This window comes from Colius striatus, chromosome 18 (genome assembly GCF_028858725.1).
Source record: "Colius striatus isolate bColStr4 chromosome 18, bColStr4.1.hap1, whole genome shotgun sequence".
In the NCBI taxonomy this organism is placed as follows: domain Eukaryota; kingdom Metazoa; phylum Chordata; class Aves; order Coliiformes; family Coliidae; genus Colius; species Colius striatus.
Window position 1 is genome coordinate 229,936 of NC_084776.1, and position 13,662 is coordinate 243,597.

At 41.6% G+C, this 13,662-nt stretch overlaps 1 protein-coding gene across 1 annotated transcript in view; it reads left to right on the plus strand.

Annotated features, from left to right (window-relative positions):
- FASN (fatty acid synthase) overlaps positions 1-13,662 on the plus strand; it is a 40,098-nt gene that overhangs the window by 4,851 nt on the left and 21,585 nt on the right. Inside the window, exons 2-14 of the mRNA XM_062010588.1 lie at positions 1,068-1,214; positions 2,006-2,158; positions 3,274-3,447; positions 4,331-4,531; positions 4,973-5,095; positions 5,712-5,827; positions 6,085-6,219; positions 8,151-8,610; positions 8,977-9,164; positions 9,902-10,091; positions 11,361-11,455; positions 11,873-12,007; positions 12,304-12,507. Coding sequence (XP_061866572.1) covers positions 1,088-1,214; positions 2,006-2,158; positions 3,274-3,447; positions 4,331-4,531; positions 4,973-5,095; positions 5,712-5,827; positions 6,085-6,219; positions 8,151-8,610; positions 8,977-9,164; positions 9,902-10,091; positions 11,361-11,455; positions 11,873-12,007; positions 12,304-12,507 — 2,301 coding nt within the window. The 5' untranslated portion in view covers positions 1,068-1,087. The remainder of the gene's footprint in view (positions 1-1,067; positions 1,215-2,005; positions 2,159-3,273; positions 3,448-4,330; positions 4,532-4,972; positions 5,096-5,711; positions 5,828-6,084; positions 6,220-8,150; positions 8,611-8,976; positions 9,165-9,901; positions 10,092-11,360; positions 11,456-11,872; positions 12,008-12,303; positions 12,508-13,662) is intronic.

Here is a 13,662-nt window from a genome sequence, read left to right on the forward strand (position 1 = left end):
TCAAATTAATAGTTTCTAGATCATAACTGAGACATCAGATTAATTTGCCTTCCCTCTGCTTAGTTGTTAATATATTTTTAGTGTAATAGAAAATGAAATGAGTGTGTGTTTGACTGTACTATATGAGCTATCATTTGGTGGTGTGATCTGCAGACAAGGTTTGCCATGCTGCATCATGCTCTTTTGTGGTGTTTGAGATTGGGGTCTTAGAATGCAAATTTTTTGGAACAACGACTGACATTTTTTATCCCATCTGGAATCCAGATCTGTTCAAAGAACAGATTTATTTTTTCAAAGTACTGCTGTCTGTCACAAATACTCAGCTCGCCATTCCCAGTGCTGTGCATATGTGGCAGTGCAAGGTCCAGATGGGAAACACTTCATATATGAAACGTACTTCTTGTTTTGGGTATTTAAGGTGATGCTAAGTTGTATTGTGATATTTCTGAGTCTGAGGGGTTTTTTTTCTGTGGGTTTCTGTTGAGGTTTTTTTGTTTGTTTTGTGAAGTTTTGTTAGTTGTTTGGTTTTTGCTTCCCCTCCAACAAACTTTCTGATTATTGATTCTGAAGTTAGCGTTTAACTCTGGAATGATCGTAGAACTTGTTTTGCTACCTGTTAGGTTTGCATTGTAATTATGTCTTTTACTATATGTATTTCATCATTTCTCCACCCACCTCTGCTCTAGCACGTTAGTCTTTCTTCTCTGCTGACTTCACAGACTCTACATTTAGTAGAGCTAGACTTGTTAGTTTTCTAGTTTTCATGTAGAAACTGTTGGTTCTCGGAGTCCAGCACTCCTTCAGTTTTCTCATCCTTGTTGACCCCAATGAGCTTATGGTCCTTATGGTAGATTTGGTTAGTTGGGATGTCTTGGGGGGGTTTTGTTTGTTTCTTTTTGTTGTTGTTGGTTGGGGTTTTTTTAGTAGAGATTCCATGGGCTGTTCCTGTGTGGGTGTTTCTCCTTCAGATATGCTTGTAGGTTACAACATGTCAGGAAGACAAGAGATACATATACTCTCATTCTCTGTGTGAAATCTTACTATTCTTACTACTTTTTGGATCTTAGCAACAGGGAGAAGTCCAGAGATGGAGGACGTGGTGATTGCAGGCATAGCAGGAAAACTGCCAGAATCGGAGAACTTACAAGAGTTTTGGGAGAACTTGCTTAATGGAGTTGATATGGTCACAGAGGATGATCGGAGATGGAAACCGGGTGAGTGCTTATTGTCTGTCCTCATGGAGCCCTGAGTTCTGAGCATTTTAGAGGAATTAATCAGTGAAAAGAAGGGATTTATCAGATGTGAAACCCTGATGGAGCTCTGAGTTCACTGCTGATACATCAAGAAATTGAGGAACAGAGCATTTTTATGAAGGTCTCATGTAGTAGTACCAGCTTATGAGCAATATGTACCTTACTTCCAAATGATAGAATGCTCTAGTAGAGCATCTAGGTACCATGAGTCCTGTCTGACTGCCACACCTATCAACAGATACAGCAGATACAGCTCTGACTTTGTTTCTGCGATCAGAAGTTGCACAGGGACTCCAGTCCTGTGATTTAGGGGTTTTTATCATGTTCTTTTCTGTCTCATTCTTTTTCTGAAGTTTAGAAGATGTCTATGCAATTCAACCTACTGATTTGCAGAAGCAGAAAATAGCTTTTGATTTTGCTTCTAACTGATGACTGACTGTAATTGCTGATTTGGACTCTGTTTATGTGCTTGGTACAGCTCGCCAAAGCAAAAATGGTTGAACTAGATAAGTGTCTTTTTGCTACCATATCCAGGAGGGTCATAAAAACTACAATTGTTTTCATTAATGCAGCATTCTTATTTCCAAAAGAGTTTCAGTGAGATATTCATGCAGCTCTCCAGTACTGCAACAGGGAAGTAAGGTTTTGTGTGTAATTGAGAACTGATCATGGCCATTCTCTGCTTTGTCTCAGCTGGTAGCTGCTTCAAAACTGATGTAGTCTTAGACTCAATGTTGAATTTTTCTTGTCAGGAATTTATGGACTGCCCAAGAGAAATGGGAAGCTCAAGGACATAAGCAAATTTGATGCATCGTTTTTTGGGGTGCATCCCAAACAAGCTCATACAATGGATCCTCAACTTCGCTTGCTGTTGGAAGTTTCTTATGAAGCTATTTTGGATGGAGGTAAGCAGCTTGAATGATTGAAGAGGGAGCTCTATTGTCTCTGTGCAGTGAGTGCAGACATGGACCTGTATGATGAGATACCTAACAAGAGAAAGCCGTTACGGTAGAGAGGAGACCAAAGAACTGGTATGGGGTTTAGAACAAAGCTATTTTCTCTGGGATCAAAACTAGGAAATCTGTACTGACAGCAAATCTCCACCTGTGTCATATGGCAGAAACACTTAAAAAGTGAGCTTTTGTATGTTTGCTCTACCCTGGTACTTCATAACAGATTCCTTTGATACAGGCATATTTGTAGTGCAAAAGCAAGATATGACTTGTTTAGAATTCCCATCCATGGTCTAAAAGAATGGCAGATGGCCTGATGTATTCCCGTCTATTGGATGGGTTCATTAAAAGTTTGTGGCATTTGATCTGTATCTATAGGAGGTTTGCCTAGGAAATATGCTTTGAGACTTAGGAGCCTCTTTCCTCCTCCACTGACATTGTCTTGAGCTTTTGACTGACTTACCCACAGAGTCAAAAAGTTTATTCTTCTCGTTAGTCAGGTTCATGTCTGAATATAAGAGGTGCACGGGCAAAAGTTGAAAGGACTTGTTAAAATAAACACTTGCTCCTCTGCTACTAAGGCTCGGTCTGTAGGCTTGAATATCCCGTCTTGTACTCCAGATGTGGGCTTTTTGTGTGGATAGAGATAGATACTCATGTGCTCACGTGATATTCCAAGTGCTGTGATTTTTCTCCCTTTTGGTCTGCTCCTTTTATTTGCATTGGAAGTCAGCTGTTAGCTTACCTGATCAGCATGTGTGTCTTCTGTACATGGTTTTATTCTAGACTCTAGCAATGTCAAACTGAGCTGAAAAGCTAGCTCAAGACACAGTATATTCTGGCTAAAAGCCAATACCAAAGTTCTGGTTAACTGCAGTAAGACTTGTAAAGTCTGCAGTTAAAATACATAAAAGGTCACTATACGTGAGGAACTAATGCTGCAGGCCTGCCAGAAAGGGACAGTAGTGTTTCATGAACTAGTGTTAGCACACCTGATATAATAAGGGCAAGGGCAAACTGGAGAGATATGTTTGTTTACTGTAATCTACCTTCCAATATCCCCATAGGTATTAATCCAGCCACCCTCCGTGGCACAGACACGGGTGTATGGGTTGGTGCCAGTGGGTCAGAAGCTGCTGAAGCCCTCAGCCAAGATCCAGAAGAGCTTTTGGGATACAGTATGACTGGCTGTCAGCGTGCTATGTTTGCCAACAGGATTTCCTACTTCTATGACTTTACAGGTAGGTGTCCCCACCAAACCTGTCAATGCTAATCAGAAATTGCAACTTAAGCGTGATTGTGCCACAGTTCCTGTAGAGGAGTGGGATGGGTATGATGACGTAGACCCCTTTTGAAATGAGAAAGTAGCAGGCAACTATTGTAAGAAGGCATGTGAGAAGCAGAAGATATAACTGTGATAAGACTCATTGTAAGACTTTAATTTGATTGCTGCTAATGTGCATAGCTGGCATTCATCTGAAAGATGATGTCAGGAGGCCTTCATAAAAAGACCTGGGTCTTTTCTTCTGTTAGAATGACTACTGTTTGTTATCCATCTATGTGGAAGTTGGCTAGTGCAGAGGCAAACTGATTGAAACAGTTGGCTTTTTTGTGTGAAGTGGAAGAACTGAGAGCACTACGAAAGTGATGTATTTGAAGGCCTAGTTGTGACTTGAACCATGTGTGGCACTGAAGAAAGTGTAGGGGTGGGAATTTCTCTGAAGAGCAGCAGAAAGCAGAGATAATAACCAGGGTGGCACAGAAAGGGGGAAGGGTTTTTAATGGTGAGAATAGGGAAATAGATGAGACGTGCCTGTCAAGCTACAATACGTCCTTTTGACGGAGACAGATGTAATTTTGAAGAATATCCTTAAAGCCAAACTCTTTATGTTTGTTGGGTTTTTTTTTCACCTTTCTCATCCCTTGATACCTGGTAAGCTGCAGAGATGGTGTGATATTTTTCCCCCGTCAGTATTACGTGTTACGTTCTGAAGCAACTCTTACTCAAGACTTTTTTTCAATACGCTTCTCTTGTGATCCAATCCTTTAGTTCTTTTGAGAGCAGCTCTAAGAAATAAACAATAAAACTCAGCTCTTCTTTTTTTCCCCTTTCTGTTTCTTAAGGTCCAAGCATAACTATTGACACAGCCTGCTCCTCTAGTCTCATTGCTCTGGAAAATGCTTATAAGGCAATTTGTCATGGACAGTGCAGTGCAGCCCTAGTAGGAGGGGTCAACCTTTTGCTGAAACCACACACTTCTGTGCAGTTCATGAAACTGGGTATGCTTAGTCCTGATGGTGCCTGCAAGGCTTTCGATGTTTCAGGTAAGGCATTAGTACAAAAGGTTGTCGTGTTGTGTGAGAGGAACTTACTGTGGAGTCTGTGACCAGATACTCTGTAATACAGCAAAGACCCGGTCTCATGGTTGTTCCTAAGTGCCCTGTTCAGGACATAGCCTGGACCTGACGTGTGTTGCGTGCTCCATGGAACCTGGAAAACTACCAGTGGGGAAGAAACTGTATAGTCCCTTCCTCAGCCAGTAGCAAGAGAAAATGTCTGTCTCTCAATGGAAGCTTTCTGTCGTAATTTGTGATGAGCAGCAAGCCTTTCCAGGATATGAATTTTTTAAAAAGTAGATCTGCCATACTGTCACAGTGGTGTGTTGTATGTGGTAGCTCAGGAATGAGGACCTTACTGTGCGATGTTTTGAAACTTGTTTCAAAATAAAGCAGAATTAGGGACTGCTCTTCTCTTTCTGCACTCAGGAAATGGATACTGCCGGTCTGAAGCAGTCGTCGTCATTCTTCTGACCAAGAGATCTATGGCTAAACGGATCTATGCTACAATAGTCAATGCTGGAAGTAACACTGATGGCTTTAAGGAGCAAGGTAGGCCTTGAGCCTCTGAAAAGTGAGATGCCTGCAGAACTGTTTAGTCTCAAGTCTTTGCCATCAAAAACGGCTGTTGTGGGTGGCTTTTTAGATGTGTGAAGGGTTTTTTCGTTTGTTCTGGTTTTGACATGCAAAGTTCAGGACCCTGGTTTGTAAAGAAGTCGAAAGAGACAAGAGGTGGTTTCTACTGTACAAAGTAACAGCGGTGTCCTGTTGCTAGTTTAGCATTCCTTAGGATACCGTCACAGTAACTTCTGCACTGATGGTGGAAACGTAGGTGGTGGTCTGACTCCAAAGCTCTTTCCGTAATGCTGTTCCACTTCTCTCACTTTCCAGTAAAGGAGACACCAATCTTCACGTCTTCTGCTCGATCTAGACATCGAGTATTCTCTTAACTGGTATCTTTCCTCACTAGTCTAAATCATTGCTTTAGGTCAATTTCTGGTTCCTCTGCTCCTCTTCCAAAGAGCTTGAGAGGCTTATTGTGTTTGGTGCTTAGGTGTAAATCCTGGGTTTTTTTGGGACCTTGTATCCCAATCAGTTGAAAGAGTGCTAAAATCAGAACAGGAAGCATCTGATAGGAGAGAGGAATTAATGGCAATTTTGGTCCTAGGTGTGACATTCCCATCTGGAGAGATGCAGCAGCGGTTGGTCAGCTCTTTGTACAAAGAACGTGATATCAAACCTGAAGAAGTGGAGTATGTTGAAGCTCATGGGACAGGCACCAAGGTCAGTGTGGCTCCTTTGGGTTTAGACTCTTTTTCCCTTATTTTCTTCCCTTGCATCACTTACCACTCTTTTCTCCCATCAAATTACTCTTTGTTTTTCTGAAATGGACTGTATTTCTCCCTTCTACCAGTTACTGGAATATGTACTGCTTCACTACTTCTAGATTTTGTCCAAATATCTTACTCTTTCAGATTTCTCTTTTGTAATGTGTTTTTGAAGTGCTAGCTAATAGCCATTTTAATTTTTTTTCCTACTAGGTTGGAGATCCACAGGAAGTGAATGGCATTGTAAATGTCTTCTGTCAATGCGACAGAGAGCCACTGTTGATTGGATCAACCAAGTCAAACATGGGTCATCCAGAACCTGCCTCAGGGCTTGCTGCATTAGCCAAGGTAACAGGCAGCTTGAGAAGGAGAATTGAGGGAGAAGTGGAGCACAACAGTGTGTGGGGTTTTTAATGCTTGCTTGTCTAAAAATTTGCACTGATCCAGGATATGTTCACTGGTAATGAGAACTCCGGTGATTCTCATGAATTAGGTACTTCTTGCTTCACCCTGCAAATACCTTTTAAAAAGTCAAATGGCTGTTCTGCAAGCTGGGTGCAAGTGCTCAAGCAGCCCTCTGCCACATGCACGCACAAACACACGCATACGCCCATGCACACTTTGTTTCTCCCTTCCTGCAGAATTCTTCAGGAGCGTTAACTCTGCTCATAATAAAGGCTTTGGGATCACTTCATTGATTATCCTTACACTGACCTTCTAACAGAACCCTGTAGTAAGCAATTTGGGTTTGAGAGGTGTACAAGTAGAGGGATTTAAATGTTAGGAGTAGTGGGTAATGACCAAAGATAAGAGACAGCGTGGCCTTTAGTGCCAATAGAGTAGCTGATCCTTCTGGTTGTTAGTCAGGGATGTATCATCTGTTCCTCTTCTCTCTTATGTTGGCAAGAAGCTTGGTGAGCTCTTTGGGATGAGGCTACTATCTTGAGTAACTGCTTGTCTTAGCAACCGGCCTGACTACTGCTGTAGGCAGACAGTCATCTATTGGCTCTGTCTGCTAAACTGCTTAGCTGAAAGCTAGCTAATGTTCACAGTTAGTTGTAAGCCTATTACTGACAGCCTTAGAGCTGTGCAAATTGAAATAACATACACTGTCACTGCTAGAATTTTAGGCCTGAATACATACTACTTTCTGTGCATAGCCTCATCTGCAAGCAAGTCACGTAGTTGGCGATATCTGTCTCTCTGTAAAGGAAAGATTACCTTTTTTTGCACCTCTGTCTCAGACTGACACTTTCTTCATAGAAGGAATGATAACCGAGTCACAAAATAAACCTCTCCATTCATACTGTTGTATGTTAAAAATTGTTTAGTGCAGTCTTGCTATGATCTGTTAGGGCAGGATCATAACTTTCAGGTACTGTTTCCTTGTCTCTATTTCTCAGAGGATTCAGAACTGCAAAGACAAGGGCCACAATTTCTTTTTGAAGACTTCTCTGACAGCATGTTTTCTCATTCTTTCTCGTCAGTTTTCTCACTTAACTAATCAGAGCCCATGGCACCTAATAGAATAGACTCTCTTTTTTGCTGTGTTTTTATTTAGTTGTGTTGGGTCTCGTTTCCAGATCTGTCATCTTTAAAGCACCTGAGGCTTTGGAAGGATATTGGAAGCTGTGTGTCTCTTCTTGATCCTTTGAAAGCTGGGCAGTGCTTGGTATTTTAAGATTCGGAAGTTAATTAGAATGGCAGATCAGGTGTTTTGAGACACCTTTTTTGGCTCTGCCAGTTCTGACTAGTCCGCCACTCCTTCTTTTTTGGATTAAGAACACAACAAATGGGTGCAGAACATAGGAAAACTTCACTGGTGCTTCAGCTTGGCTCTTTTGCAGCAAAGGCAGAAATGGAAGCTTCCCTTATGATAAGGAAGAGCATGTGTGGCAATATGTGACTGGAGAGCAATGTAGCAGAGCATGATGAAGGGACAGGATCTGAAAGGGCAGAAACATGATGTGGTATTCCTGAGTAGCGGGACTCCTTTTCCAGCGAGACTGTGTAGCTTTCCAGTTAGGTTCTGGAAGCCAGACTTAAAGCTACCACCCTCATCTTCACTGCTGACTGCCCGCATAGACTTAAAATTTGCCTGGGTGGAGCAGATACTGCCTCAGTAACATCAATAATGGCTGTTCTCTGAAGTGTTGCTTTGTCCAAACGTAGAACTGCTTTAGTGTATGCTGTATGGTAACTTACAGTAAAACAATAACAACAAAAGAATGTTTGTTACAGGAAAATGTGGAGCACAAAACACTTTGTTTTTTTTCCAGATCGTTCTCTCTCTGGAACATGGAGTGTGGGCTCCAAATCTTCATTTCAATACTCCAAATCCAGATATTCCTGCCTTACAAGATGGCACTTTGGAGGTGGTTTACAAACCAACACCAGTAAAAGGTGGCCTTGTCAGCATCAACTCTTTTGGCTTTGGAGGTGCTAATGCTCATGTCATTCTGAGGCCAAATGTGAACAAACGCCAGCCTCTGGAGACTTGTAACACACCAAGACTGGTTCAAATTTGTGGCAGAACCCAGGAAGCTGTGGAAATACTAATTCAAGAGAGCAGAAAACATGGGGGATGTGTCCCGCTTGTAAGCCTGCTCAGTGATATCTCCACGGTTCCTGTATCCTCCATGCCCTACAGGGGCTACACAGTAATTGGCACTGAGAATGACATACAAGAGATTCAGCAAGTTCAAGCATCTGGTAGACCACTCTGGTACATATGCTCAGGTAGGTGTGCAGCAGTGGGTCTAGGCTTCTGCATTCCTCTGTAGATCCTGAGATTGAGCAATTAGCCTCTGTGCTCTAATGTTCTTTTCCTCTCTAGCATGAGGAAGAAGGATCTTGCAGCCCTAAGAGCCTTAAGACTCTTGCAGCAGTCTAAAAGATTTGTGTTTCCTGTATTTTATCTAATCCTTCCAAATTTGTTATTTTCTAATGTTAGCAAAGTCCAAGACAATAAAAAGTGATGCCTTATTTAGAGGATGTTAGACATGTAACATGCTCTTAGAATTGTTTCACTGGTAGAGCAAATGTGACATCTGCTCCTTTTATAGGGTGTTACTAAAGCTCACTTTCTCATTGCTTGTGCTGCAGGCATGGGAACGCAGTGGAAAGGTATGGGCCTGAGCCTTATGAAGCTGGATTTGTTTCGCCAGTCTATATTGCGCTCAGACAAGGCGTTGAAGAACACAGGCCTAAAGGTCTCAGACCTGCTTCTGCAGGCAGATGAGAACACTTTTGATGACACTGTCCATGCATTTGTTGGACTAGCTGCTATTCAGGTAAGACTCCAGAGGCTGATGGATGGTGTCATAGATTCAATCCACATAAGCATCCTCTGATAGCGTGTCTGTTTAGCTGGTAACACTTTATACCAATGAATGGAAGCTTGTTTTGTTTAATGTTAGAAATCTCCCTCTGATAGGAGGGAGTATGCACCCTGGAAGGTTTTGGTTCTGCTATTAGCAAGATACTTGGACACGTGTTGATCCTAAACTATTTGTTTATGTATGTGGGGCAGTTTCTCCATCTAAGAGACTAAGGAGTGCCTTTAAGTCTTATGTAAATGTTTGTGACAAGGGACAAGATTACATTGAATACCTTCAGAAATTTGTTTTGAAAAATAATTAAATGGTGGTCAATTAGGTCTCTCTCAATTCTGAGTGTTAAGGTGAGATTCACTGTTTTTCAGTAAACTAGAGGCAGAGCTTTTAAAGTGATCTGGAAAGCTGGTCTTGCCCCTCTTAATTTGCAGCCTCATGTTGTTAGAAATACTTTTAGTGGAAAGCTATGTAATGGAGAGGCCCAAACAATACTGGAATCATATAATCATTCTTGGGATTGCCTTTGGAGTAAGGCTGGAGCTGCAGTTGGAGTCGGGGATGGGGAATGGCAGTGAGGCCAAGAGGAATGTTTGCACAATAAAGTCCTTTTGTTAGTGCTCACTGCTGCTCTGTGCCTCTGAGATTGACACCTGCTTGCTCTGGCACATACTCACTAATCCTACTTTTCCTTGCAGATTGCCCAGATTGATCTGCTGAAGGCTGCAGGTCTGCAGCCTGATGGGATTTTGGGCCACTCAGTGGGAGAACTAGCTTGTGGCTATGCAGATAACTCCTTAAGTCATGAAGAAGCCATTCTTGCTGCTTATTGGAGGGGAAGATGTGTTAAAGAGGCGAAGTTGCCCCCAGGCGGAATGGCTGCTGTCGGTAAGTATACTCTTACCAAACAGTGATACAGAAAAATACATCTGATCTCTGTTGTATGGCATTGGAATAAAACTGAGTTCTAAAATGTGTTGGTAGAGACAATCATGTCTGTAAAGCTTTGGCTACTGTTGCCTCTTTTTTTTTTTTTTTTCTTCTAATACAGATCAGGTTGTTAAATATTGAAGTTACATATATAACTACTCTGACCTGGAATACAGCAGAATTTTGGTAATCCATCCAAAACTTAAGTAGAAATGGAGGGATTTATTAACAGATGACAGAGGCCTAGTATATAATCTCTTTGAAAAGAGAAGTGAAAATCTTAAGGCAAGGGGTGCTTTGGCTCTTTACATACGTGTGTACACACACACATGCATAAATTTAAATTTATTTTTTTAAGAAAGATATTTCTGACTGTCTGCAAGAGCAATGAGACGTGAAACCAGAGAGCCAGTATTATGCAGCAGACAACTGGCTAGCGGAACTTAATGCTGTTAGAATTCACTTGAGCTTTGGACTCAGAAGGTTTTTTTGTTGTGTGGCTTCATGGTGACTTACATGTTTAAAAATAATTATTATTGGTAGCAATGTTGTTCTTCTGTTTCTTATTATTGGACACAATGGTCAACTAAAAGCTAAAACACAAGAAAAAAGCTGTTGCACATCTAATGCAGTATATTTGACTAGATCACTTGTTATAATCCTAGGCTTCTTTCTTTAATGCTACAAAGGACTATCTACCTTATTTAGCCTTTTTTCCCCTCTTGCTATTACATATGTGCCACTCTTGTCATATAACTTATCTGGGAGTGCCGCACATAATATGTTTTTTATAACAGGATGTGGAGTTCAAGTTCTTCCTGTGACTTGTATCCATGTATTAATACATAACTGGATGCTGCATGTGTTAAGCTACTTTAAGCCACTAGAGCTGTCAATTTCTATGAATATTTTGTGGCTGTTGGTTTCTGTATGTCAAGCTCACGTGTTGTCTCCCCTACTCTAGCTTGGATTGCTAAGGGCAAGATGAGACAAAGCAATTAATTCTGTAACTTCTTTGAAAGTATGTGGGTTCCTCCTCACCTCTCCCTTAATAGTATGGTACAAAGAGTCATTTTCGGGAAAATAGTGGGATGTCTGTCTTTTCTCAAGAGTCCTCAGTTTTGCAAAATGCTGAATTCAGTGTAGCAATTGTGCATTAAGGTTGCCTTCCCATATGAGGCCCAGTGCTAGAAACACTTGTGTTGCCCTGAGATCTTTCTTCTGCAGGTCTGACGTGGGAGGAATGTAAGAAACGTTGTCCTCCAAATGTGGTACCAGCCTGTCACAACTCTGAAGATACTGTCACTGTTTCGGGGCCTCTGGTGAGCAAGGGACTTGTACAGGGCATATGGAATTTGTGTCTGGGACCTGTAAAGTTCTGGTATGAAGAAAGTGTGAAGCTGAGTTAAACCTCAGCTGCTTGCAAAGGGGAGCTGAGTTAAAATGGTGGGAGGGAACATGGTGGTTTATATAAACTTATCACTCAAATGTTCTATGAGAGGAAGTGGTGTTAGTTCCTCAGTAAGCTAGCAATAAAAAATCTGTTATGCTGAATAGTCACGTAGTCATGGCCGTAAGGAATGATAAATTTGAATACTGAGGAGGGCAATAATCTCGTCTTGGATATGATTCTCCTTAAAGGTGGCAAGTGATGAAGGACATGGGGTAAGAGTGACTTGTACAAATACCGAATATGTTGTGATCTTTTATTTTTAGTTCACTTATATTCTTCTTCTTAGGAATCTGTGAGTGATTTTGTAGCCAAACTGAAAAAGGATGGTGTGTTTGCAAAGGAGGTGCGCAGTGCTGGAGTTGCATTTCATTCCTATTACATGGCATCTATTGCACCAGTGCTGCTCAGTGCCCTGAAAAAGGTAATAATGCCAAACTGTGGCTCACATAGCTTATGCTCAGGCACCTGAATTTGAGCGTGCGTGATACTGAGCTTAAAGGTGTTCCTTTCTTCAGGAGGAGAGAAAAATCTCTTGAAAAGCCTGTAGACCACTAAGAGCTAAGGCTTGAAGTCCTATGGCCGCAAGCAGGAGGATGTCCCGAGCAATCAAGCTGAGAATGATGGCCTATGAAAAGACAGGGGCTGCTTGCTTTTGCGTGTCTTGTTATCTGTAACATACAATTTTTCCTCTCGTCCCTTTTCCTTATCTGTCTGTAGGTCATTCCTCACCCAAAGCCTCGTTCAGCACGATGGATCAGTACATCTATCCCTGAATCTCAGTGGCAGAGTGATCTAGCTAGGTATTCCTCTGCAGAGTATCACGTGAACAACTTGGTGAATCCAGTGCTGTTCCACGAAGGTCTGAAACATGTTCCAGAGAACGCTGTTGTAGTAGAGATTGCTCCACATGCTCTTTTACAGGTATTGTATTTGATTGTGGCAGTATGATACTGTGTTGATAGGCTGCTGTAGGGAGGAGATGGAGTCTGAGGATTAGCGAATTTCCCCCTCAGCCCCAGTTTTGAGAGCACATTTGTCCTCCAGTACTTACGAGTCTGTCTCTGTTTTACAAGGTCTTGATGAGGTTTTTGTGGAGGTTTTCATGTGATCTTTTTTTTTGTTTGGTTTGGGTTTTTGGGAGGGGAGGAATGTATGTTCATATTTCTTTTTAAAAGTCCCAACACACTACCATTCTCCCATCCAGCTGTCCTGAATTCATTACCATGCATTTCAGATAGCTGATAGTCAATTCTCTGAACTGTGCCGAAAGTAGGAAAAGCATTTAATTGTTTGGATCTAATGGAGACTGCATTTGAAAATTAGGATCAGGAAACGGGCCTTTCTATGAAAAAATCTGTTATCACAGTCTGTACACTGAATTTGACTTGAGGTTCTTGTCTTAGAAGATGGTGGCTGGTAGTAGTGTTTTCCCCTCTTCTCCTAGACCAAGTAGTCCGAGACCACAGAAGCTTTCTTCATAAACTCCTTTCCCCTAATGATCAGGTCGCTAAGAATTGATCTTTATGGAGCTAGATCCATACTAGAAGATGCAGAATACGAGGTACATTAGGATCCACTTGCTCTAAAAGATCAATGCTGTGGTCTCGTGCTTGTCCCCTAATGTCAGAGACCAGCTCTTTCCAGGACGATGAAGGACAGGCGGACCACTGCTCTTAGGGCAAGTGACAGTTTATTGCTTCTTCTTATGCTCTTTTTATAGTCAGTACATATCGCAAAGGTCATCAGTATAGGTTAACAAACAATATGAGTACGTATATTTTCTATATGCTACAAATCAATCAAATGTTATCTACAAAATTTATGGTACTGTTTACTACATTTTTGTGATATATGTTCCGTGGCTACAAGACATCTGGTGTCCTTATCATTGTTGTGTATACAGGATGTTTTTGCTTAAGTTAGGGGCTTTGTTTAAGGAGCCAACCCTTTCAGGCAGGCTTCCTTAGAAAAGATTAACCCTTACCAGGCAAATCCTTTCGAGGGCCATTCTACCCTTTCAGGCAGATTGGTCTCATCACCCTAAGTCTCAAGGGCTGATGTTTTTTTGTTCTATGG